The 24,055-nt window shown below is 46.1% G+C and overlaps 1 protein-coding gene across 1 annotated transcript in view; it reads left to right on the plus strand.

Moving 5' to 3' along the window:
* LOC123458781 (kinesin-like protein KIF19) overlaps positions 1-24,055 on the plus strand; it is a 92,333-nt gene that overhangs the window by 15,930 nt on the left and 52,348 nt on the right. The window contains exons 3-6 of the mRNA XM_045144137.1: positions 8,416-8,526; positions 16,971-17,058; positions 20,534-20,670; positions 22,845-22,970. Of these exons, the coding sequence (XP_045000072.1) occupies positions 8,416-8,526; positions 16,971-17,058; positions 20,534-20,670; positions 22,845-22,970 (462 nt within the window). The remainder of the gene's footprint in view (positions 1-8,415; positions 8,527-16,970; positions 17,059-20,533; positions 20,671-22,844; positions 22,971-24,055) is intronic.

Consider the following 24,055-nt stretch of genomic DNA (forward strand, 5'->3'; position numbering starts at 1 on the left):
TTTCATTAGGTCCCAGTGGTTAATCTGTGGTTTTATTGCCTGAGCAATTGGGGTTGTATTTAGAAAGTCTTTGCCAAGACCAATATGTTGGAGGGTTTCCCCTACTTTTTCCTCTAGCAGTTTCAAAGTTTCCGGTCTGATGTTAAGGTCTTTAATCCATTTGGACTTAATTCTTGTGCATGGCGAGAGAGAAGAATCTATTTTCATCCTTCTGCAGATATTTATCCAGTTTTCAAAACACCATTTGCTGAAGAGGCTGTCTCTTCTCCATTGAGTATTTTTGGCATTTTTATCGAATATCAGGTGGCTATAGCTACTTGGGCTTACATCTGGGTCCTCTATTCTGTTCCACTGATCTACATGTCTGTTTTTGTGCCAGTACCATGCTGTTTTTGTTACTATGGCTCTGTAGTATAGGTTAAAATCAGGTATGGTGATACCACCAGCCTCTTTTTTGTTGCTCAGTATTATTTTAGATATTCGAGGTTTTTTATGATTCCAAATGAATTTTTGGATTGTTTTTTCTATTTCCATGAAGAAAGCCTTTGGAATTTTGATAGGGATTGCATTAAATGTGTAGATTGCTTTAGGTAAGATTGCCATTTTCACGATATTGATTCTTCCAAGCCAGGAACAAGGGATGTTTCTCCACTTTCTAGTGTCTTCTGCAATTTCTCGCTTGAGTGTCTTAAAGTTCTCATTGTATAGATTCTTTACTTCCTTAGTTAGGTTTATTCCAAGGTATTTTATTTTTTTTGATGCAATTGTGAATGGGAGTGATTCTCTGATTTCATCCTCTGTGTGTTTGTTGTTAGCATATACGAAGGCTACTGATTTCTGTGTATTTATTTTGTATCCTGCTACATTGCTGTAGGTTTTGATTAGCTCTAACAGCTTGCTAGTAGAGTCTTTAGGGTCCTTTATGTATAGAATCATGTCATCTGCAAATAGTGATAACTTGATTTCTTCCTTTCCAATTTGTATCCCTTTTATGTGTGTCTCTTGCCTTATTGCTATGGCTAAGACTTCCAAAACTATATTAAATAGAAGTGGAGACAGTGGACACCCTTGTCTTGTTCCTGATTTTAGTGGAAAAGCTTCCAGTTTTTCCCCATTTAGTAATATGTTGGCTGTAGGCTTGTCATAAATAGCCTTTATTATATTGAGATATGTTCCTTCTATTCCCAGTCTCTGTAGGACTTTTATCATGAAGGGATGTTGGATTTTGTCAAATGCTTTCTCTGCATCTAATGAGATGATCATGTGGTTTTTGTCCTTCAACCCATTTATGTAATGTATTACATTTATAGATTTGCGTATGTTGAACCATCCCTGCATCTCTGGGATAAAGCCTACTTGGTCAGGGTGAATGATCTTTTTGATATACTCTTGTATTCTGTTTGCCAATATTTTGTTGAGAATTTTTGCATCTATGTTCATGAGGGAGATTGGTCTGTAATTTTCTTTTTTTGTTCTATCTTTGCCTGGTTTTGGTATCAGGGTGATGCTGGCCTCATAGAAGGAGTTTGGTAGGATTCCTTCTTTTTCTATTTCCTGGAAAAGCTTAAGAAGCAATGGTGTTAGCTCTTCCTTAAAAGTCTGGTAAAATTCAGCAGTGAATCCATCCGGGCCTGGGCTTTTTTTAGTTGGGAGATTATTGATAACTGCTCGGATCTCCATGTTTGTTATAGGTCTATTTAAGTGATTAATCTCATTTTGATTTAATTTAGGTAGGTCATATAGATCAAGGAAATCATCCATTTCTTTCAGATTTTCATACTTTGTGGAGTATATTCTTTTATAGTATGTCCCTATAATTTTTTGAATTTCTCTGGAATCTGTTGTGATGTTACCTTGTTCATCTCTGATTTTATTAATTTGTGTCTCTTCTCTCTTTCTTTTGGTCAGATTTGCTAAGGGTTTATCAATCTTGTTTATCCTTTCAAAGAACCAACTCTTTGTTTCATTAATTCTTTGGATTGTTCTTTTTGTTTCTATTTCATTAATTTCTGCCCTAATCTTTATTATTTCTTCCCGTCTACTACTTTTTGGTTTGCCTTGTTCTTCTTTTTCCAAGGCTTTAAGGCGAAGCATTAGGTCGTTTACTTGCGACCTTTCTAATTTCTTAATATAGGCACTTAAGGCTATAAATTTACCTCTTAGAACTGCCTTCATTGTGTCCCAGAGATTTTGGTATGTTGTGTTCTCATTATCATTTGACTCTATAAATTTTTTGATTTCCTTTTTGATTTCTTCATTGACCCACTCATCATTTAGTAGTGTATTGTTTAGCTTCCATGATTTTGTGTATGCTCTGTAGCCTTTCTTGCTACTGATTTGTAGTTTAATTCCATTGTGGTCAGATAGAATGCAAGGAATTATTTCAATTTTCCTGAATTTGTTAAGATTTGCTTTGTGTCCTAATATATGGTCTATTTTAGAGAATGTTCCATGTGCTGCTGAAAAGAATGTATATTCTGCAGCCTTTGGATGAAATGTCCTGTATATATCTGTTAGGTCCATATCTTCTATGACCTCATTTAGTCCAGATGCCTCTCTGTTTATTCTTTCCCTGGATGACCTGTCAATTGATGAGAGTGGGGTGTTAAAGTCACCCACCACCACCGTGTTTGGTGTTATCTGTGACCTTAGTTCTAATAGTGTTTGTTTGACGAATTTGGGAGCCCCCATGTTAGGTGCATATATGTTTAGGATTGTAATGTCCTCCTGTTGGAGTGTGCCCTTAATCAATATAAAGTGACCTTCCTTATCTTTTTTGACTAACTTCGGACTAAAGTCCACCCTGTCTGATATTAGGATAGCAACCCCTGCTTGTTTTCTAGGCCCATTTGCTTGAAACACCGTCTTCCAACCTTTCACCCTAAGATAATGTCTATCCTTTGTAGAAAGGTGAGTTTCTTGAAGACAACAAATTGTAGGATCCTGCTTTTTAACCCAGTCTGCAAATCTATGTCTTTTCGTTGGGGCATTGAGACCGTTGATATTAAGAGATATTATTGAAAGGTGTGTATTTATGTTTGCCATTTGTGTGTGTGTGTGTGTGTTACTTGTTCTACCTGTGCTCTCTTCTGTTAACTGGTATTTGAGTATGGCTGGTTTTTTCTAGGTTCCTTATATGTGTGCTTTTCCTTTTGTTCAGCATGGAGGATTCTATCAAGTATTTTCTGTAGAGCTGGTTTTGTCTTCAGATATTCCTTTAACCTGCTTTTGTCATGGAATGTCTTTATTTCTCCATCTATTTGGATGGATAACTTTGCAGGATAAAGTAACCTTGGTTGACAGTTGTTATCTTTCAGAACTTGGAATATATCACTCCAGGCCCTTCTGGCTTTAAAAGTTTGTGTTGAATAATCTGCTGTAATCCTGATGGGCTTGCTTTTGTAGGTAACTTGATTTTTCTCTCTAACTGCTTTCAATATTTTTTCTTTGGTTTGTGTGTTTGGAAGTTTGAGTATAATGTGGCGAGGAGAGTTTCTTTCTGGGTTTTGTCTGGCTGGGGTTCTAAAGGCTTCCTGTATCTGTATTGGCACCTCTTTCCCAATTTGGGGAAAATTTTCCTCTATGATTTTGTTGAAGATGCCTACTATGCCTCTGGAGTGGAATTCTTCTCCTTCTACTATGCCCTGAATTCTTATATTGGATCTTTTCATAGTGTCCCGAATATCTTGAAATTCCCACTCATACTTTTGTATAAGTTTGTCTTTCTCTTTGTTGGACTGCATTAGGTCTGCCACCTGATCTTCTAGCTTAGATATTCTGTCTTCTCCCTCATCCATCCTACTGGTGAGATTTTCTACAGAGTTTTTTATTTCATTAACTGTGTTCTTCATTGCTAGTAATTCTGACTGGTTTTTCTTTATTATTTCTATTTCTCTATTTATGTCTTGTATTGCCTTCTTTATTTCATTAAATTGGTGTCCTGCCTCTTCTTTGATTCCTTTGATTTCCTCTTTGATTTCCTCTTTGATTTCTTCTTTGATTGTTTTCATGTGTTCTTTGACCTCTTTGAACATATTTATAATTATTCTTTTGAACTCTTTCTCAGGCATTTCCTCTAACTCTTTCTCACTGGAGGACATTTCTGATGCATTAATACTTTTAGGTGGATTTATATCGTCTTGCTTTTTAGTGTTTCTTGTGTTATAATGTATATATTTTTGCATCTTGGATTAAGTTAATGCTTGGATTTTCTAGCTAGCTGTGTATTCTTAGCTGTATCAATTGATTTGGTGTAATATATTTTCAGGGTAGGACCTTAAGGTATTAGGTGTGGCTCTTAAGACTTTCAGAGTATCTACAAAGATGTTCTTAGGGGTTGAGTTTCCCTGCTATAGGAGTATTCAAGCAGGCTGAGTGGAATAATATACTGGTAGATTCTAAAATTTAGCTAAACACTGTACCCATTCCATCAAAAACAGCCCCGAGTATGTATGCAAGAGTAGTTATTATAATGACCAGATCCTCTATCAACAAAGAGGTTTAGATTTCTGGTCTGTTGAGGTATCCAAGTCAGCTTGTGACCAAGTGAGACCCTTCCCTGGTGCAATCCCAGTTACCTTGGGTGATTGTGGTCTCAGTCAAGTTGCTGCCTGGGTCGTCGGGCTGCTGTTCTGATTTCTGGAGCTGGGCACTTGCTTTTCCTACGGGGCAAACTGAGCTGCTGCCGCCGCCTCTGCAGCTGTTGTAGGCGCCACCCCCGGAGCCCCCACCGCTGCTGAAGCTGCCGTTGCCGTGTCCCCGAAGCCGCTGCTGCGGGATATGTCACCGCTGCCGCTCCTGGGTCCGCTGCTGCTGGGGCCACTGGTACCGGTGCTGGAGCCGCTGAAGTTGCTGCCAAATTCTGCTCCTGCTTGGGTCCCGCCGTCAGCCCAAGTTGGCGTGGCCGGGTCCCGGGCCGCTGCTGTGTTCGCTGGAGCTGGGTTCAGGCGGCAGGGGAGGGGAGGGAGCCGCGCTGTTCTGGTTGTATCGTTTCTCCACGTGTGCTTTTACTTCGCGGTCTGCTCCTCCCTCCGTTGCTCGCTGCCGCTCTCCCCTCACGTTTCCCGAGTTGCGGAGAGCGCGGTGTGAGGGGAAAATCCCGCACCTGGCTTGTCCTGCGGCTCGAGCCGAGAGTCCGGCGGTTTTTCTGCCGCTCCGCGGTTGCGGCGGGTAGCTGAGCCGCCCCGGGCCGCTGTTCCCGCCTGTGCAGGCTCTGGATGCTCTGGAACTCTTCTACTTCTCCGCTGCCGCCTCAACTTCCTATACACCTCACTTTTTAGTAAAAGTGTGTATTTTGCTGAGTTTTTTTTGGTCTTCCCCCCCCAGGCTGTTTTGGCGTGGTACCTACGCCGCCATCTTCTGCATTTTGCTTTTTGAGATAGGTTCTTGTTCTTGCCCAGGCTGATCTGGAAGTCACTATGTAGTCTCAGGGTGGCCTCGAACTCACAGAGATCCTCTTAATTCTGCCTCCCGAGTGCTGGGATTAAAGGCGTGTGCCACCACGCCCAGCTGCCTTTTTGTTGTTTTAGTGGCACAAGGGTTTGGTATTTGTTTGCAGCAGCAAGGGGCCTTGGTGTGTGTGCACGCAGCACATACACACACACACATGTGTGGTGTATGCATGTGTGTATGTGCAGATGTGAAGGCCAGAATATGCCACATGACTTCCTCTACCATGTGTGTGTGCAAATAAAAAAATAATTTGAAACATTTTTCTTTTTGAAAAATTAATTTATTTGCTATGTATGTACATATATATATATATGGAGAGAGAGAGAGAGAGAACGGGCATGCCAGGGCCTCCAGCCTCTGCAAACAAACTCCAGATGCATGCGTCACCTTGTGCATCTGGCTTACGAGGGTCCTGGGGAATCAAACCTGGGTCCTTTGACTTTGTAGTGCTTTAACCACTTAAGCCATCTCTCCAACCCTTGAAATGTTTTTAAAAGCAAGAGGGAAGCCAGGCATGGTGGCTCATGCCTTTAATCCCAGCTGCCATATTGGTCAGTCTCACTAATCAGCTTGCTTCAGCAATTCTCCTGTCCCCAGCAACCCCCCCTCCTCCCCCCAGGGACTGGGTTATAGATATGTGTGGCCATGCCTGGCATTTTATGTGGGTTCTGTGGACTAAACTCAGGGTGAATCAGGCCTCTCCAGCCCGCGTGCTTGCACAGCAAGCTCTTGCCCACTGAGCCATCTGCTCAATTCCAACACCCACCATCAAGCCAGTGCTCAGCGGCAGTCAGTCCATTCACACATGTGCAGTGAACGCATTGGTCCAGCCCAAAGCGTCTTGATGCCATTGAAGGAGACCCCATGCCAGTTGCTGCTCCCCTTCTGCCTGTGGGTTCCAGCCTTGTCACATCAGCACAGCATCCAATGCATGACCTTCTGCGTGGGGCTTCTCACCAACCTTCATAGTTTTGAGGTTCACCCACGTTGTGGCAGGAAGCCAGGCATGGTGGTGCATACCTGTCATCCCAGCACTTAAGAGGTGGATGCAGGGGGATCAGGAGTTCAGAGTCACCCTTAACTACATAACAAGTTCCAGTGTAGTCTGGGATATGTGAGAAGTTGTATCCAAACCAGAATGGCAGAGGCTGGAGGGATGGCCTAGCTGTTCAGGTGTTTGCCTGCAAAGCCAAAGGAACTCTCTGTCTGTCACTCTCAAATAAATAAAAAAATAAAAATAAAAACAAAATGGAACTGGAGGCGTACCAGTTAAGGCACTTGCCTGCAAAGTCTAAGGACCCACGCTCAACTGCCCAGATCTCACGTCAGCACAGGTGACATATGTGCAAGGTCGCGCATGCGCATTAGGTGGCGCAAGTGTCTGGAGTTGGCTTTCAGCGGCTGAGGCCTGGTGGTGTCGTCTAGCTCACTCCTTCACAGTCATTTTGCAGCTGAGACTGGATGAGGGGGGTGTAGGTATGGCTCCGTGGTAGAATGTCTGCCTAGCATGCACAAGGCCCTGGGTTTGAGTCCCTAGAACAACAATTTAAAAAACAAACAAACAACTAGGCTCTGAGAGTTAAGGTGACCTCTGAGTTCCCCCGACCTGAGTGAGTGTTAGGGCCAGGATGCAATTGAAAAAATCAGGCTCCATCCAGAGCCCACTTTTATGACCAGCAGCTTCACTGCCCCTTCCTGGCCCTGTTGGTCAGCAGCCCCTAGCTCAAGACCCATCTGAATCATCTAGGCAGTGGGCCTGACCCCACAGCAAATGGCCTGCCTTTGTCACTGCAAAGAGAGATAACTTATGGCATGGAACAAGCACTGGCCAGAAGCTAGGGGTCGCCCTGGCACTCCCTGGCTTCCCAGGACCTGGGCTTCCGCAGCTGTGAGCCAGGGACTGGGTGAGTGTAATCACATGGTGGGACCCTTACAGCTACCAGTCAAGCCCCTACTTCTTGGCTCCTCCCAGGTTCCTGGGCCCCCAGCCAGAGTGTGCTTACACTCTATTTCCCTGCTCCCCAATTCCCTTGGAAGGACTCATTTGAAGAGTCTGTTCCCAGAAATCCTAACATACTGTTTCATAATACCGTATTTATATGGGACTGTGATGGCCCTGGCAAACCCTCAGAGAAGTGGGAGATATGGATGGGGAGGTTGGGGACGGTCCCTTTGTCCTCTTCTATCTCGGGCAGTGGCCAGTCCAGTGCCATTCTACAGTTTGTGTGCCTCCCACCCTCCCAGATGCCATGAGTTAGTAGAAGGGTTTGTCACTGTGGGGCTTTGGCCCAGGATGGGTGGCTGGCATTGACTGTCATACCAGGTGGGGTTGTTTGCATGGTGGGCCACCCTCCTCAGGCTGAAGTTTATCTAAAGAATATTTGGTTGGCTACAGAGCTAGACTTACCTGGGAGAGCTTACTGTCATGCCTTGGGGTGTGACGGCAGGACGTGCTGCCCACTGAGGAGGTGAACAGAGAGATAGCGCAGAAACCTGCATCCTGGGGCTGGAGAGGTGGCTTAGCAATTAAGGCCTTTGCTTGCAAAGCCAAAGGACCTAGGTTTGATTCCCCAAGAACCATATAAGCCAGATGCACAGGGTGACGCATGCATCTGGAGTTCATTTGCAGTGGCTGGAGGCCCTGGCACCCCCATTCTCTCTCTCTTTCAAATAAATAAATAAAATCTTTAAAAAAATTTAAAAGAAACTTCAGGGCTGGCTTAGTCATTAAGGTGCTTGCCTGAAAAGCCTAAGGACCCAGGTTCAAGTCTCCAGGTCCCATGTAAGCCAGATGCACAAGGTGGCACACTCATATGGAGTTCGTTTGCAAGTGGCTAGAGGCCCATTTTCATGTCTCAAATAAATTTAAGAAAATTAAAAAGAAAGCTGCATCCCTGCCCACATCTGGCTGTCACTAAGGGTCTGACCAGCCCTCTTTGGGGCCCCTCACTCTTTTGCTGCCAGGTGGTGGTGCTCATGGACCCTGAAGAGGACCCAGAGGACACTCAGCGTGCACACCGGTCCAGGGAGCGCACCTTCATTTTTGACACGGTTTTTGACCAGCGAGCGTCTCAGGTACAACAGCCCTGACCCCATCTGTGCACCTGCTCTAGCATCTTCCTGAGGAACAAGGAGGTTATAGGCAGAAAACCTGTCCCAGGGGCCAAGTACGAGATCCTTCTATGTGCAGAAAGGGTGCCAGGTGCTGTAGCCCGTCTGGGGTCTTCACTTGAGTTCCTTCACTGATCCCACATGGCCACATCCTGACAGGGGTGCTTGCTGGGCAAGGAGAGAACCAAGTACTCTTGTCCTGCTCATTGTCACGAGTGTGACTCCGTGGCCCATGTGGGCCTCTTTAAGGAAGGGCACCTATGATGAGAGCTGTCACCAGGACAGAGGGGTGAAAGTCCAGGTCACACAGTGAGGCCCAGAGCCATGTGTTTAGTGGACCCAGCATTGAGCGCCTCTCCCTTTTTCTTCCTCATGTCACCACCCACTGCCGCCCTCTACTGGGACAGAGCACAGCTCGACACACCACCTGTCCCCACATCACAGAAGAGGAGCAGGTGTGGTTGTGCAGGTGGCATTTGAACCCAGACCTCCTGAAATGGCATATCACACAGAAGCGGGGCGGGGGGGCATCTGGGGATATTTGGCTCTAAGTAAAGGGGCAGAACCTTAGGCTCACTACAGCCCGCACACAAGGGTTTTCCAGTTCCATGGCAAAGGGGAAGGTCAAGACTCCTCTTGCAAGCTCTCAGCACCAGACCACCTTCTTCTTTTCATGCATCCATTTTCTAAAAAGTTTTGTATGTGTACGTGTGGTGTGTAAGTTTGTATGTGCATAGGCACACAAGTGGACATAGGCGTGTGGAAGCCAGAGGTTGACGTCAGGCATCTTCCTCAATTTCTCTCCAGTTTTATTCTTTTTTTAAATTTTTTTTTTAATTTTTATTAACATTTTCCATGATTATAAAATATATCCCATGGTAATTCCCTCCCTCCCCACCCCCACACTTTCCCGTTTGAAATTCCATTCTCCATCATATTACCTCCCCATTACAATCATTGTAATTACATATATACAATATCAACCTATTAAGTAGCCTCCTCCCTTCCTTTCTCCACCCTTTATGTCTCCTTTTCAACTTACTGGCCTCTGCTACTAAGTATTTTCATTCTCACGCAGAAGCCCAGTCATCTGTAGCTAGGATCCACATATGAGAGAGAACATGTGGCGCTTGGCTTTCTGGGCCTGGGTTACCTGACTTAGTATAATACTTTCCAGGTCCATCCATTTTTCTGCAAATTTCATAACTTCATTTTTCTTTACCGCTGAGTAGAACTCCATTGTATAAATGTACCACATCTTCATTATCCACTCATCTGTGGAGGGACATCTAGGCTGGTTCCATTTCCCAGCTATTATAAATTGAGCAGCAATAAACATGGTTGAGCATGTACTTCTAAGGAAATGAGATGAGTCCTTTGGATATATGCCTAGGAGCGCTATAGCTGGGTCATATGGTAGATCAATCTCTAGCTGCTTTAGGAACCTCCACACTGTTTTCCACAATGGCTGGACCAGATTGCATTCCCACCAGCAGTGCAGAAGGGTTCCTTTTTTTCCACATCCCCGCCAACATTTATGATCATTTGTTTTCATGATGGTGGCCAATCTGACAGGAGTGAGATGGAATCTCAATGTAGTTTTAATCTGCATTTCCCTGATGACTAGTGACGTAGAACATTTTTTAAGATGCTTATATGCCATTCGTATTTCTTCCTTTGAGAACTCTCTATTTAGCTCCATAGCCCATTTTTTGATTGGCTTGTTTGATTCCTTATTATTTAACTTTTTGAGTTCTTTGTATATCCTAGATATTAATCCTCTATCAGATATATAGCTGGCGAAGATTTTTTCCCATTCTGTAGGTTGCCTCTTTGCTTTTTTCACTGTGTCCTTTGCGGTGCAAAATCTTTGTAATTTCATTAGGTCCCAGTGGTTAATCTGTGGTTTTCTTGCCTGAGCAATTGGGGTTGTATTCAGAAAGTCTTTGCCAAGACCAATATGTTGAAGGGTTTCCCCTACTTTTTCCTCTAGCAGTTTCAAAGTTTCCGGTCTGATGTTAAGGTCTTTAATCCATTTGCACTTAATTCTTGTGCATGGCGAGAGAGAAGAATCTATTTTCATCCTTCTGCAGATATTTATCCAGTTTTCAAAACACCATTTGCTGAAGAGGCTGTCTCTTCTCCAATGAGTATTTTTGGCATTTTTATTGAATATCAGGTGGCTATAGCTACTTTGGCTTACATCTGGGTCCTCTATTCTGTTCCACTGATCTACATGTCTGTTTTTGTGCCAGTACCATGCTGTTTTTGTTACTATGGCTCTGTAGTATAGGGTAAAATCAGGTATGGTGATACCACCAGCCTCTTTTTTGTTGCTCAGTATTATTTTAGATATTCGAGGTTTTTTGTGATTCCAAATGAAGTTTTGGATTGTTTTTTCTATTTCCATGAAGAAAGCCTTTGGAATTTTGATAGGGATTGCATTAAATGTGTAGATTGCTTTAGGTAAGATTGCCATTTTCACGATATTGATTCTTCCAATCCAGGAACAAGGGATGTTTCTCCACTTTCTAGTGTCTTCTGCAATTTCTCGCTTGAGTGTTTTAAAGTTCTCATTGTATAGATTCTTTACTTCCTTGGTTAGGTTTATTCCAAGGTATTTTATTTTTTTTGATGCAATTGTGAATGGGAGTGATTCTCTGATTTCATCCTCTGTGTGTTTGTTGTTAGCATATATGAAGGCTACTGATTTCTGTGTATTTATTTTGTATCCTGCTACATTGCTGTAGGTTTTGATCAGCTCTAACAGCTTGCTAGTAGAGTCTTTAGGGTCCTTTATGTATAGAATCATGTCATCTGCAAATAATGATAACTTGATTTCTTCCTTTCCAATTTGTATCCCTTTTATGTGTGTCTCTTGCCTTATTGCTATGGCCAAGACTTCCAAAACTATATTAAATAGAAGTGGGGACAGTGGACACCCTTGTCTTGTTCCTGATTTTAGTGGAAAAGCTTCCAGTTTTTCCCCATTTAGTAATATGTTGGCTGTAGGCTTGTCATAAATAGCCTTTATTATATTGAGATATGTTCCTTCTATTCCCAGTCTCTGTAGGACTTTTTTTTTTTTCTTTTGAGGTAGGGTCTCACTCTGGTCCAGGCTGACCTGGAATTCACTATGTGGTCTCAGGGTGGCCTTGAACTTTCAGTGATTCTCTTACCTCTGCCTCCCGAGTGCTGGGATTAAAGGCGTGCGCCACCACGCCCGGCTCCAGTTTTATTCTTTGAGACAGACAGTCTCTCACTGAATCTAGAGCTCATCCATTCAGCTAGACTAGGTGAGTCTTAGGGATTCCCTGTCTCTGCCTCCCCAGCACTGGAATTACAGGCATGTACTACCATGCCTAGCTTTTTTTTTTTTTAAATTTTCGAGGTACGGTCTCACTCTAGCTCAGGCTGACCAGGAATTCACTATGTAGTCTCAGGGTGGCCTCGAACTCATGGTAGTCCTCCTACTTCTGCCTCCCGAGTGCTGGGATTAAAGGCATGTGCCACCATGCCTGGCTATGGCATTTTTACATGGATTCTGGGGATCTAAACTCAGGTACAGCAAGCACTTTACCAACTGAACCATCTTCCAAGCTTCCCCCCCACCAACCTTTTACTGTTGTTGGTATTTTTTATTTATTTTTTTCTTTTCAAATTTTTTTATTAACAATTTCCATGATTATAAAAAATATCCCATGGTAATGTCCTCCCTCCCCCGACTTTCCCCTTTAAAACTTCAGTCTCCACCATATCCCCTCACCCTTGTTCTTTTATTTTTGAGGTAGGGTCTCACTCTAGCCCAGGCTGACCGTCTCAGGCTGGCCTTGAACTCATGATAATACTCCTACCTCTGCCTCCTGAGTGCTGGGATTGAAGGTGGCACCACAACTCCCAGCTTTTTCTTTTTGTCTTTTGAGACAGGGTCTCACTATGTAGACCAAGCTGGCCTCAAACTCACCAGGCTGGTCTTGAACTGCCTCAGCCTCCCATGTGCTGGGATTATATATGTGCGCCACAACAGACAGGAGTCTTCCCACTTCTAAGAAGCCCGGTGTCAGGTGTGTGCAACTGTCTCCCAGGTATTGACTGCCTCAAAACCCACATTCCAGCATAACCGGCCTGGACCACTACCCATGGTCATCTGTATGTTAAGATTGAATGGCATGGGGCTGTGGTCATCAGAGGCTCTGCTGAGCTGGAGGTCTCCAACGGTCTCCTACTTGGCTATCAGTGGATTCTGGCATTGGTTGGCAACCGGAGTATGCACCTGACCATTTTCCCTGCATGGCAGCCTCAGAACTGCAGCAGAGACAGCGGAAACCTCAAGGGCTGCCAGAGCCTGGCCCGCAGGGACACAGTGTCATGTGTGCATGCTTGCTGGCCAAAGCAGTCCCAACGCTGGCCAGGATCAAGGGGGAGAGGAGCAGACTGAGCATTTCAGTGCAGCGTTGATCAGGCTATCCTTAGTCTGCCACTCTCTTTCCTGTACAGCCAGCCTGGCCCCTGGGTCAGTCAAGTTAGCAGGGACATCTCAGAGGGGGTGCTGAGCACAAGAGAAGGGCCTGCTGGACATCCATCGGCCACCTTTGGCAGTAACCTGTCCTTGGTTCAGGACTCAACTATATGTATGAAGAAGGCCTCTCCCGCCCCGCCCCCACCACTGTCTGAGCAGCGCTGCTTTTCTCATGCTCAAGCTCTGATGGCCAGGCTGGACAGGTGGCTCAGTGGGTCAGGGCCCTCTCTGCACGAGTGTGAGGACCAGAACTCAGATCTTCGGCACCCACGATGGTCCCCTTGTGATCTCAGCACCGGGTAGGAGGAGACAAGGGCTCCTTGGGGCAAGCTTTACTAGCTAGACTAGCCCAATCAGTGAGCTCTGGATTCAAGTGTGAGACCTGCCTCTGGAAAATAGTAGTGGACAGTAAGGAAGATACCAGGCATCAAACTGTGACCTCTACAAGCGCACGCACACACACTCCCACATAATCCTAATGGCATCAGAGACAGTAGGGACCAGGGACCCTGACGTTAACCAGCAAGCTGCTCCATGCTGAATACTATGCTTTTTTTTTTTTTTTTTAATTTCTATTTAGCTGGGGTTGGTGGCACACACCTTTAATCCCAGCATTTGGGAGGCAGAGGTAGGAGGATGGCCATGAGTTCAAGGTCACCCTGAGACTACATAATGAATTCCAGGTCAGCTTGCACCAGAATGAGATCCTACCTTAATAAAAAACAAAGGGGGGGGGGGAGGGAGGGTATTACCATGGGATATTTTTTATAATCATGGAAAATGTTAATAAAAATTGTGAAAAGAAAAAAAAAACAAAAGAAAAAATATAATTCTATTTAAGCCAGGTGTGGTGGCACACGCCATTAATCCCAGTACTCAGGAGGAAGAGGTAGGAGGATTGCTGTGAATTTGAGGTCACCCTGAAGCTACATAATGAATTCCAGGTCAGTCTGGGCTAAACTGAGACCCTACCTCAAAAAAATATAATAATTTCTATTTTATTTATTTATTTTGTTTTTTGTTTTTTTAAAATTTAAAAAAATTTTTTTTAAATTAACAACTTCCATAATTGTAAACAACATTCCATGGTAATACCCTCCCTCCCCCAACTTTCCCCTTTGAAACTCCATTCTCCATCATAGCCCTCCCCCTCTCAATCAGTCTCTCTTTTATTTTGATGTCATGAACTTTTCCTCCTATTATGATGATCTTGTATAGAAAGTGTCAGGCATTGTGAGGTCATGGATATCCAGGCCATTTTGTGTCTGAGGGAGCACGTTGTAAGGAGTCCTACCCTTCCTTTGACTTTTACATTCTTTCGCCACCTCTTCCGCAATGGACCCTGAGCCTGGAAGGTGTGATAGAGATATTGCAGTACTGAGCATTCCTGTCACTTCTTTCCAGCACCATGATGCCTTCTGAGTCATCCGAAGGTCACTGCCATCTGAAAAGAGAAGATTCTCGGGGCTGGAGAGATGGCTTAGCGGTTAAGCGCTCGCCTATGAAGCCTATGGACCCCGGTTCGAGGCTCGGTTCCCCAGGTCCCACGTTAGCCAGATGCACAAGGGGGCGCACGCGTCTGGAGTTCGTTTGCAGAGGCTGGAAGCCCTGGCACGCCCATTCTCTCTCTCTCCCTCTATCTGTCTTTCTCTCTGTGTCTGTTGCTCTCAAATAAATAAATTAAAAAAAAAAAAAAAAAAAGAGAAGATTCTCTACCAAAAGTGAGAGTAGCATTAGTATAAGGGTATGAACATTAAGAGAAGTGCTTACGGGGCAGTTTGATAAGCATAGTATATACATTTAGCCAGACAGCAGCAGATGTTACATCCTTAGGGCTCATGACTGCCCCTGTTTTAAGTTTTCAGTATCAGGGATATATTCCCTCCCATGGAGCGGGCCTCCAGTCCAATTAGGGGGCAGCTGGTTTCCACCATGACAGACGTGCCACTATTGCACCCATTGGCTCATTTGGCCTGGCTGGTCAAATATAAGGTTTTCAGTGTCCACTGTTGAGTATCTTCACTCGTGATTTCTCTCTCTCCCATTGAACTACATGTAGAATGGCTTCTTCCAGCTTTCCGTCAGCTGGTCTACATGGAGGGGGTTTTCAGCTCAGTTCCAGCAGGATTTCTCAGTGGCCTTGCAGCCCAAGTATGTGGAGTCTTCAGCAATAGGGTCTTACCATCTATTCCTGGTGGGAAACTAAGGGCCTTGGCAATGGTCTATAATGCTTTGGGGGCATCAGGGGCCTCCCTGGCCAACAACTCACTGGAAAGTATCCCATCCCTGGCACTGAAAAATTTCTAGCAACAATCTATGGCTCCTGAGTGTTCCATTGTCCAAAAAAGAAGGTTTCCATATGATTTATTTATATCTTAGATTTTGATTAGCTCTCCCTCCATCTTTCCTTTACTCAGTCTCTTCCCCTGACCTCACTTGAGCCTTTTCGCCTCCATTAATCTATTCTTCTACACACACACACACACACACACACACACACACACACACACACACTTTATTTTATTTTATTTTTCTTTTTGAGGTAGGGTTTTACTCTAGTCCAGGCTGACCTGGAATTCACTATGAAGTCTCAGGGTGGCCTCGAACTTCTGGTGATCCTCCTACCTCTGCCTCTCAAGTGCTGAGATTAAAGGCATATACCACCACATCCAGATTATTTGCTTATTTATTTTCAAGCAGAGAGGGGGAGGATAGAGAAAGAGAGAGAGAGAAGGAAAGAGAGAGAATGGGTGCACCAGGGCCTCTAGCTGCTGCAAATGAATTCCAGATGCACATGCCACTTTGTCCATTTGGCTTTACATGGGTACTGGGGAACTGAACCCAAATCCTTAGGCTTCTCAGGCAAGCGCCTTAACTGCTAAGCCATCTCTCCAGCACTTGAGTTTTACTCTTAAGGTCCCAAGCCTGACAGCGGCTGGGCAAAACACACAGTGATGTTCCTTCGTTCTGCATAGGAGGAAGCTGGAGGAGGCAGGGCTGTTTTGGTGGCTCACTGCTGAGCTCAGAGGAACTGCAAGCAGCCCAAGCTGTGCCCGTCTCATGGGAAGAAAGCATGGACAAGTGTGGACACCCAGGAAGTTCAGCAAAGGGGACTGTTGGTGGTCAAGCCAGCTGAACCTGCTGCCTCACCCTCTATCCCTGGGTGACCCTTGAACTCCTCTGAGGACAGGGAGTTTATTACTTCCACACTCCTAATTCTGGGCATCACCTTGTTTCACATCCCTTTAGCCCCTAAACTCCATCGCCACTCCAGTTTTGTCCCATGAAGTTGGGACCTAATGCTCTTCGTAGATTTTCCAGCTCTATCACTCCTAGTCCTCCATATTCTCAGGCTCTCAATTCTCTCTCTCTCTCTCTCTCTCTCGGTAGGGTTTTGCTCTAGCTAAAGCTGACCAGGAATTCACTATGTAGTCTCAGGGTGGCCTTGAACTCATAGCGACCCTCCTACCTCTTCCTCCTGAGTGCTGGAATTAAAGGCATGGGCCACCACCCCTGGCTCTCGATCTCTCCATTCTTGCAGAAGCCCTGGGAAAGACTCATCTACGTTCAGTCCCTAGTGTGCATCAGACCTCCTGGTGGCGACTCCCAATTCCTTATGTAACCCTCCCTGGAAGCTAGTCTCCATGCTCAGCATTGCCTCGTAATGTGAGGCTCAGTGTGGTTGAGGCAGCAAGCTGAAAGTTGGCCAGCTATGGAACCTCTCCAGGGTGTCCTTCCAGTCTCTCTCTCTTTCTGTGTGTGTGTGTGTGTGCATGCACACATGTGTGCAGAGGAGCAATGTACTTGCAGCCCCCACCATCCAAGCAGCAGGCCCCTCTGGCTTGGATTGGACTGTCCTCTGACCACCTTTCCTCCTGTCTGTTTGCAGGAAGATGTGTACTGTGCCACCATCCAGCATTTAGTGGAGGGCGTCATCTCTGGATACAATGCAACAGTGTTTGCCTACGGTCCATCAGGTACCAAGCAGGGTATATCCTCAGGAGGGTTTGTGTATATGTGTGGTGTGCATGTATATATTTGCATCATAGCAAAACACCTGACTAGAAACAGTGTATAAGAGGAGAGAGTTTATCCTGGCTTCCAGTCTTTAGTTTTTTAAAAATGTTTATTTTTATTTCTTTATTTGAGAGCAACAGACAGAGAGAGAAAGAGGCAGATAGATAGAGAATGGGTGCGCCAGGGCCTCCAGCCACTGCAAACGAAATACAGATGTATGCACCACCTTGTGCATCTGATTTACATGGGTCTTGGGGAATTGAGCCTTGAACTGGGGTCCTTAGGCTTCACAGGCAAGTGCTTAACTGCTAAGTCATCTCTCCAGCCCTATTTTATTTATTTATTTGACAGAGAAAGAGGGAGAGGGAGAGAGAGAATGGGTGCACTAGGGCCTCAGGTCACTGCAGACAAACTCCAGATGTATGCGCCCCCTTGTGCATCTGGCTAACATGGGTCCTGGGGAATCGAGCCTTGAACCAGGGTCCTTAGGCTTCACAGGCAAGCACTTAACCACTAAGCCATCTCTCCAGTTCCTGGTTTACAGCCTTGAAGGGAAGTTTCGTCAAGGCAGGGTCAGCATGGCAGAGCAGATAACTGGGTGTCACATCAACTGGAAGGAAGCAGCATGAGCCTAGTGGGCTGGACTGGGAAAGTTCAAGGTCCGCCCCCAGTGACATCCATCCCCCAGCAAGGCTCCACCAGCTGGAGGCTGAGTGTGAGGCTCCGTCACAAACAAATGAGGCTATGGAGAAGTCTTCACATTCAAACCGCGACGTGCGTGTTCATATGCATGCAGGTGCACGTGTGTGTGTGGATGCACGTGTGTGAGCATACGGAGGTTCGAGGCTGACACCAGCTGGGTCGTCCTGGGTCACTCCTCACTTACTTATCGAGACAGTCTCTCACTTGACCCCAGCGCTTCCTGATTCAGCTCGTCTAGCTCCCCAGCTTGCCCTGAAGATTCGGTGCCTGTGACTCCCTGAGCGCCGGGATTACAGATGTGCCGCCACACCTGGCATTCACATGAGTACCGGCGCTCCACACTCTGGTCTTCATGCTTGCACAGTCAGCACTTTATTCACTGAACTATCTCCCCAGCTCCCCATTTTTCTGCGAGATAGGGTTCCATGTAGCCCTGGCTTTCCTCAAACTCACCATGTATTTGAAGATGATCTTGAACTCCTGATCTTCCTGACTATAGATGTGCACCATCAAACCCAGTGTATGCAGTGTTGGGGATCAAACCCCAAGGCTTTCTGACTGCTAGGCAAGCACTCTACCAACTGAGTCACATCCCAGCCCATATATGGATTTGGTGATATTGGGGATTGAACCTGGGGCCTTGTGTATACTATGCAGGCACTCTAGTATTGAGGTCCATTCCTGGTCCCGCAGAACCCTTTTTTTGGAAGGGGTGGTTTCGAGGTAGGGTCTCTCTCTAGTCTAGGCTGACCTGGAATTAACTATGGTAGTCTCAGGGTGGCCTCGAACTCATGGTGATCCTCCTACCTCTGCCTCCCGAGTGCTGGGATTAAAGGCATGCACCACCATGCCTGACGAGAACCCTTCTTCTTCTTTTTAAAAAAAAATTTTTTTTAATGTATTTATTTGAGAGCGACAGACAGAGAGAGAAAGAGGCAGATAGATAGATAGAGAATGGACATGCCAGGGCCTCTAGCCACTGCAAAGAAACTCCAGACACCTGTGCCCCTTGTGCATCTGGCTAACGTGGGTCCTGGGGAATCTAGCCATGAACCGGGTTCCTTTAGGCTTGACAGGTTAAGCGTTTGCTTAACCGCTAAGCCATCTCTCCAGCCTGAGAACCCTTCTTTACAGCACCAGGCTCCCATATGCTGGGCTCCCTCATGCTGTGAGGAGCTTTGAGAGGGTCCCCTAAACCATCCTCCCACAGATGAGAAAACAGAGCCTCAGAAATGATCTTGCCATGTAGCCAGCAGGGTGATTCTGGAAGCTTCCCGAGGTAACTGGCTTTGCAAAACTAAGCCACTTCTTCCATCCCAGACACCTTCCTCAGAGGGTCAGGGCTGGACTGGAAAACTGGACCAGAGAAGTACCTGGGTCATAGTCTTACATATATGCCTGCTCATTCGTTCAGCCAATACATGGAAGTGAATCTAGTCACGTGTTAGGCTAAAAGCAGTAGTCTTGTCCTCCACTTTCTTTTATTTTCTTGTTTTGTGAACATGTGTGTTGTGTATGACGTATGCAAGTGTGTGTGCACAGATGCACCCACCTGTATTTTTTGTTGTTGTTGTTGTTTTTTTCAAGGTAGGATCTCACTGTAGCCCAGGCTGACCTGGAACTCACTATGTAGTCTCAGGTTGGCCTTGAACTCACGGTGACCCTCCTTCTTCTGCTTCCTGAGTGCTGGGATTAAAGGCATGCGCCACCATGCCTGGCCCTGTGTGTATTTTTATTTATTTATTTTAAATTTTTATTTATTTATTTGACAGAGAAAGAGGGGAAAGAGAGAGAATGGGCATGCCAGGGCCTTCAGCCACTGCAAACGAACTCCAGATGCATGCACTCCCTTGTGCATCTGGCCAACGTGGGTCCTGGGGAATCGAACCTGGGTCCTTTGGCTTTGCAGGCAAATGCCTTAACCGCTAAGCCATCCCTCCAGCCCTGTATTTTTATTTATAAGCGAGAGAGACAGAGAGAGAGAGAGAGTATGGGCATCCCGGGGCCACTTACTGCAACAAGTGAACTCCAGACACATGCACCACATTGTGCATCTGGCTTTATGTGGGTAGTGGGGAATCAAACCTAGATAGCAGGCATTGCAAGCCAGTGCCTTTAACTGCTGAGCCATCTCTTAAACCCTGAGCATCATTTTCTTTTCTTTCTTTTCTTTTTTCAAATATTTTATTTATTTCAGATACACAGAGAGAGAGCGAGAGAGAGAAATAGGCAGACAGGGAAAGAGAGAGAGAGAGAATGGGCATGCCAGGGCCTCCAGCCACTGAAAACCAACTTTAGACCATTACACCCCCTTGTGCATCTCTCTTTACATGGATACTGAGGAATCGAAACTAGGTCCTTTGGCTTTGCCAGCAAGCGCCTTAACCACTAAGCCATCTCTCCAGCCCCTGGGTGTTCTTTCTTATATCTCTTTCACCTTATATCTCTGAGACACAGCCTCACTGAGACTGCTGGGTTTTGTTAGACTGGCTGACCAATGAGTACCAATGATCCTCTTGTCTCTGAACCCCTGAACACTAGAATTACAATTATGTTCATCTATCCTGGCATGTTAGGTGGGTTCTGGGAATGGAACCCAAGTCCTCATGCTTGCATCACAAGCACTCTTACCCACTGAGCCATCTGCCCAGTCCCCTTTATGGGGCAAAGTGAGGAGGGCATGGTCCTGCACACCTCACCTGAGCCCATCTCAGGAGCCCCTTCCTCCCACAGGTGCCGGGAAGACTCACACCATGCTGGGCATGGATGCCGAGCCTGGCATCTACCTGCAGACCCTCACTGACCTCTTCCAGGCCATCGAGGAGAGCCGGGGCAACATGGACTACAGCGTGTCTATGTCTTACCTGGAGGTGAGCCTTTCCTCGTGCCTCTGCTGTAAAATCGGTGTGAGTGCAGCACACTCAACACAGCTGTCCACACGTGTGAGACCCAAACACTGGCTGCTGATGCTTGTTCATTCAGCATGAGCTTCTGGTAGCTCAGACGCCATGGGGGTGTATCAAAGTTCTTTTTTTAAAAAAATTATTTTTAATTTTTTTCTATCTGCATGCTTTCTTTTATTTTATGGGAAAAAAGAGGTTTATTTTGGCTTATAGGCTCAAGGGGAAGTTCCACAATGGCAAGGAAAATGAAGACATGAGCAAGGTTGGACATCACCCCTGGACAACATAAGATGGACCATAGCAACAGAAGAGTGTGCCAAACACTGCCATAGTGAAACTGATTATAAAACCCATAAGCCCACCTCCACCAATACACTACCTCAAGGAGGCATTAATTCCCAAATCACCATCAGCTCAGACTCTTCCATTCAGAACACCAAATTTTATGGGGGACACCTGAATGAAACACCACATTCCACCCATGGCTCCCATAAGCTAATAACCATGCATGATATAAAATGCAATGCAATCATCCAACTTTAAAAAGAAAGTGACATGATGGAGAGTGGAGTTGTGAAGGGGAAAGCGAGGCAGGATGGAATTATCATGGCAACTCTCTAAGCCAGTTTAGAACTGTCAGCAGTAAACCTAATAGGTGGTGACCAAACACTCTCAATACAGCCAGGACAATTGAGACAAGAATTTCTAACTTCTTAGATGTGAATTGGCCCACATTGCTTCCTGTACTGGAGTACAGATTGAGAAATGGGAGAAAGGGTACCCAGCAGCCCCTCCACTGGGCCACAAAGAGAAGGCTGCATGCTTTCTTGAAACAGAGTCTCTTACTGATACCAGAGCTTGCTGTTTTCATGAGCCCTAGCAATTCCCTAAACTCTGCTCCCCACTGGACTGGAGTCACCGCGTGCGAGGCCCCGCTCCGCTGTTCACGTGGGGGCTGGGAGGCCAGACTTCAGCAGTCTCAGCCCTTTCTGGGGCCTTCATGCTTTTGTGAGAAGTGCTCCTAGCCACTGAGCCATTCCTCCAGAGCCCAGATGGCTTGTGTTCTACATGACTCCCACACAGTTTTATTTCTGACTAAGGAACTCATTTCACAGAGAAAAAGCAAGCCTACTGGGAAATCCCTGATCTTACTATGGTACCCCATGATCACAAGAGTGGTTCAGGGGACAGAGGAATGGTCTTTGGCACACAATCCCATTTCAATTGGAGAGGCACCTTGTAGCACCCATTGTGCTCGCTGATTGGTGTGACCATTTCTCCCTCTGTCAGGCCACATGTGGCCAAGCACCCAAGGAATGGGAGCAGCGGCAGAACTTCTCAAAGTCGTACTGACTGCCATATTCTAAATAGTGTATTTTTATTTATTTGACAGAAATAAAGAATTGTGTGGCAGGAGGATGGATGCACTAGGGCCTCCAGCCACTGCAAACAAACTCCAGACACATGCGCCACCTTGTGCATCTGGCTTACGTGGGTCCTGGGGAATTGAACCTGGGTCTTTTGGCTTTGTAGGCAAACGCTTTAACTGCTAAGCCATCTCTCCGGCCCTTCCTTGAAGTTGTTTGTACCAAAGCTACTTCATTCCAACCTGTCTTAGTCCTCTGGAGAAACAGAACTGATAGAATGATAATATTTTGCAAAGAGGATTTATTGGGTTAGCTTATAAGATGTGAGCTGGGCAGTCTTACAATGGCTGTGTGCAGGCGTGAGAGTCGGAGGACCCGGCAGCTGCTCAGTCCATGGGGCTGGATGCTTCAGGAGTCCCAGTCTGGCACTGAAGGTCTGGAGGGTTCCTGGGGAGCTACTGGCCTTCAGTCCGCATTGGAAGGCTAGAGACGCCGGACTCCAGTGTCCGTGAAGGTGACAGCAACAGGGTAGATGCGAGGAGCACGGGCAGCCAGACAAAGGCCCGTGTCCTCTCTGAGATCCTTCCTATGTGGTCCGCCACCAGGAAGTCCACCCACTCCGGGGAAGGTCTCCCTGCCTCAGGCAATCCTGCCTGGAAACCCTCCCACAGTCCCACCTAAGCGGGCCTGTCTCTCACTTGATTGCTGATCTGAGCAAGTTGACATCAGAACATAACGTCTCAGTAAGTAACTTTTCTGTCCTCTCCTCTCCAGATTTATAATGAAGTGATCCGTGACCTCCTGAACCCATCCTCAGGATTTCTGGACCTGAGGGAAGATTCGAGGGGCAGCATCCAGATTGCAGGCATCACAGAGGTGTCCACTTCAAACGCCCGAGAGGTAAGGGTCATAGCATAGCTTACCAAATACTTCTTTAAAATTTTTTTGTTTATTTATTTAATTTATTTATTTGAGAGCAACGGAGAGAAAGAGGCAGAGAGATAGAGAGAGAGAGAGAGAGAGAGAATGGGCGCGCCAGGGTCTCCAGCCACTGCAAACGAACTCTAGATACGTGTGCCCCCTTGTGCATCTGGTTAATGTGGGTCCTGAGGAATCAAGCCTCGAACTGGGGTCCTTAGGCCTCACAGACAAGTGCTTAACCACTAAGCCATCTTTCCAGTCACCAAATACTTCTTGTTCAAGTTCACTAAGCAGAGATTGTCACATCTCCAAGCAGATCTACTTCCAAGCATATGGACTTGGTGTGAGGGAATGGCATGCCATGCCCTGCCTGCCCACTGAGGCTCAGGGCAGACATCACCCATTGATTTCCCAAGGTTCCCTTAGCCTCCAGATGCATGCCACAGTCTTTCTCAACCTGTGGACTGGATGGTCGTATACCATCCATGCTGGGTGATCTAACTGTAAATCCCCTTTCTGTTCTGATAATTGCTCCTTGACAAGGGCAGCCTGTCTCCCTTTCTACAGCCCCATCTTCTCTCTCTAGCTTGGCTTTGGGAAGCCCATGCTTGGCACTGCCCTCAGGGTGGGCTTCTGAAACAGATCGGGCTGCTCCTACCTGATTCTAGATCAACACAGTCCTTTATCCTAGTGACCTGGTGCCTCATGCTGGCTCAGCTCCAAGCACGGGCCCCTTCCCTCCCTCCTTCCCTCCTTCCTTCCTCCCTTCCTTCTTCTCTTCTTCCCTCCTTTTCTTCCTTTCTTTCTAGATTGTTTTTTTGAGGCAGGGTCTGTCTCCCTCTAGCTCAGGTTGACCTGGAATTCACTACGTTGACTCAGGCTGACCTTGAACTCACAGTGATCCTCCTACCTCAGTCTCCTAAATGCTGTTATTAAAAGGTGTGTGCCACCATGTCCAGCATGGGTTCTTTTTCTTTTCTTTTTTTGTTTTTTTGAGGTAGGGTCTCACTCTAGCCCAGGCTGACTGGGAATTCACTGTGTAGTCTCAGCCTCGAACTCATGGC

This window comes from Jaculus jaculus, chromosome 2, assembly GCF_020740685.1.
Source record: "Jaculus jaculus isolate mJacJac1 chromosome 2, mJacJac1.mat.Y.cur, whole genome shotgun sequence".
In the NCBI taxonomy this organism is placed as follows: Eukaryota; Metazoa; Chordata; class Mammalia; order Rodentia; family Dipodidae; genus Jaculus; species Jaculus jaculus.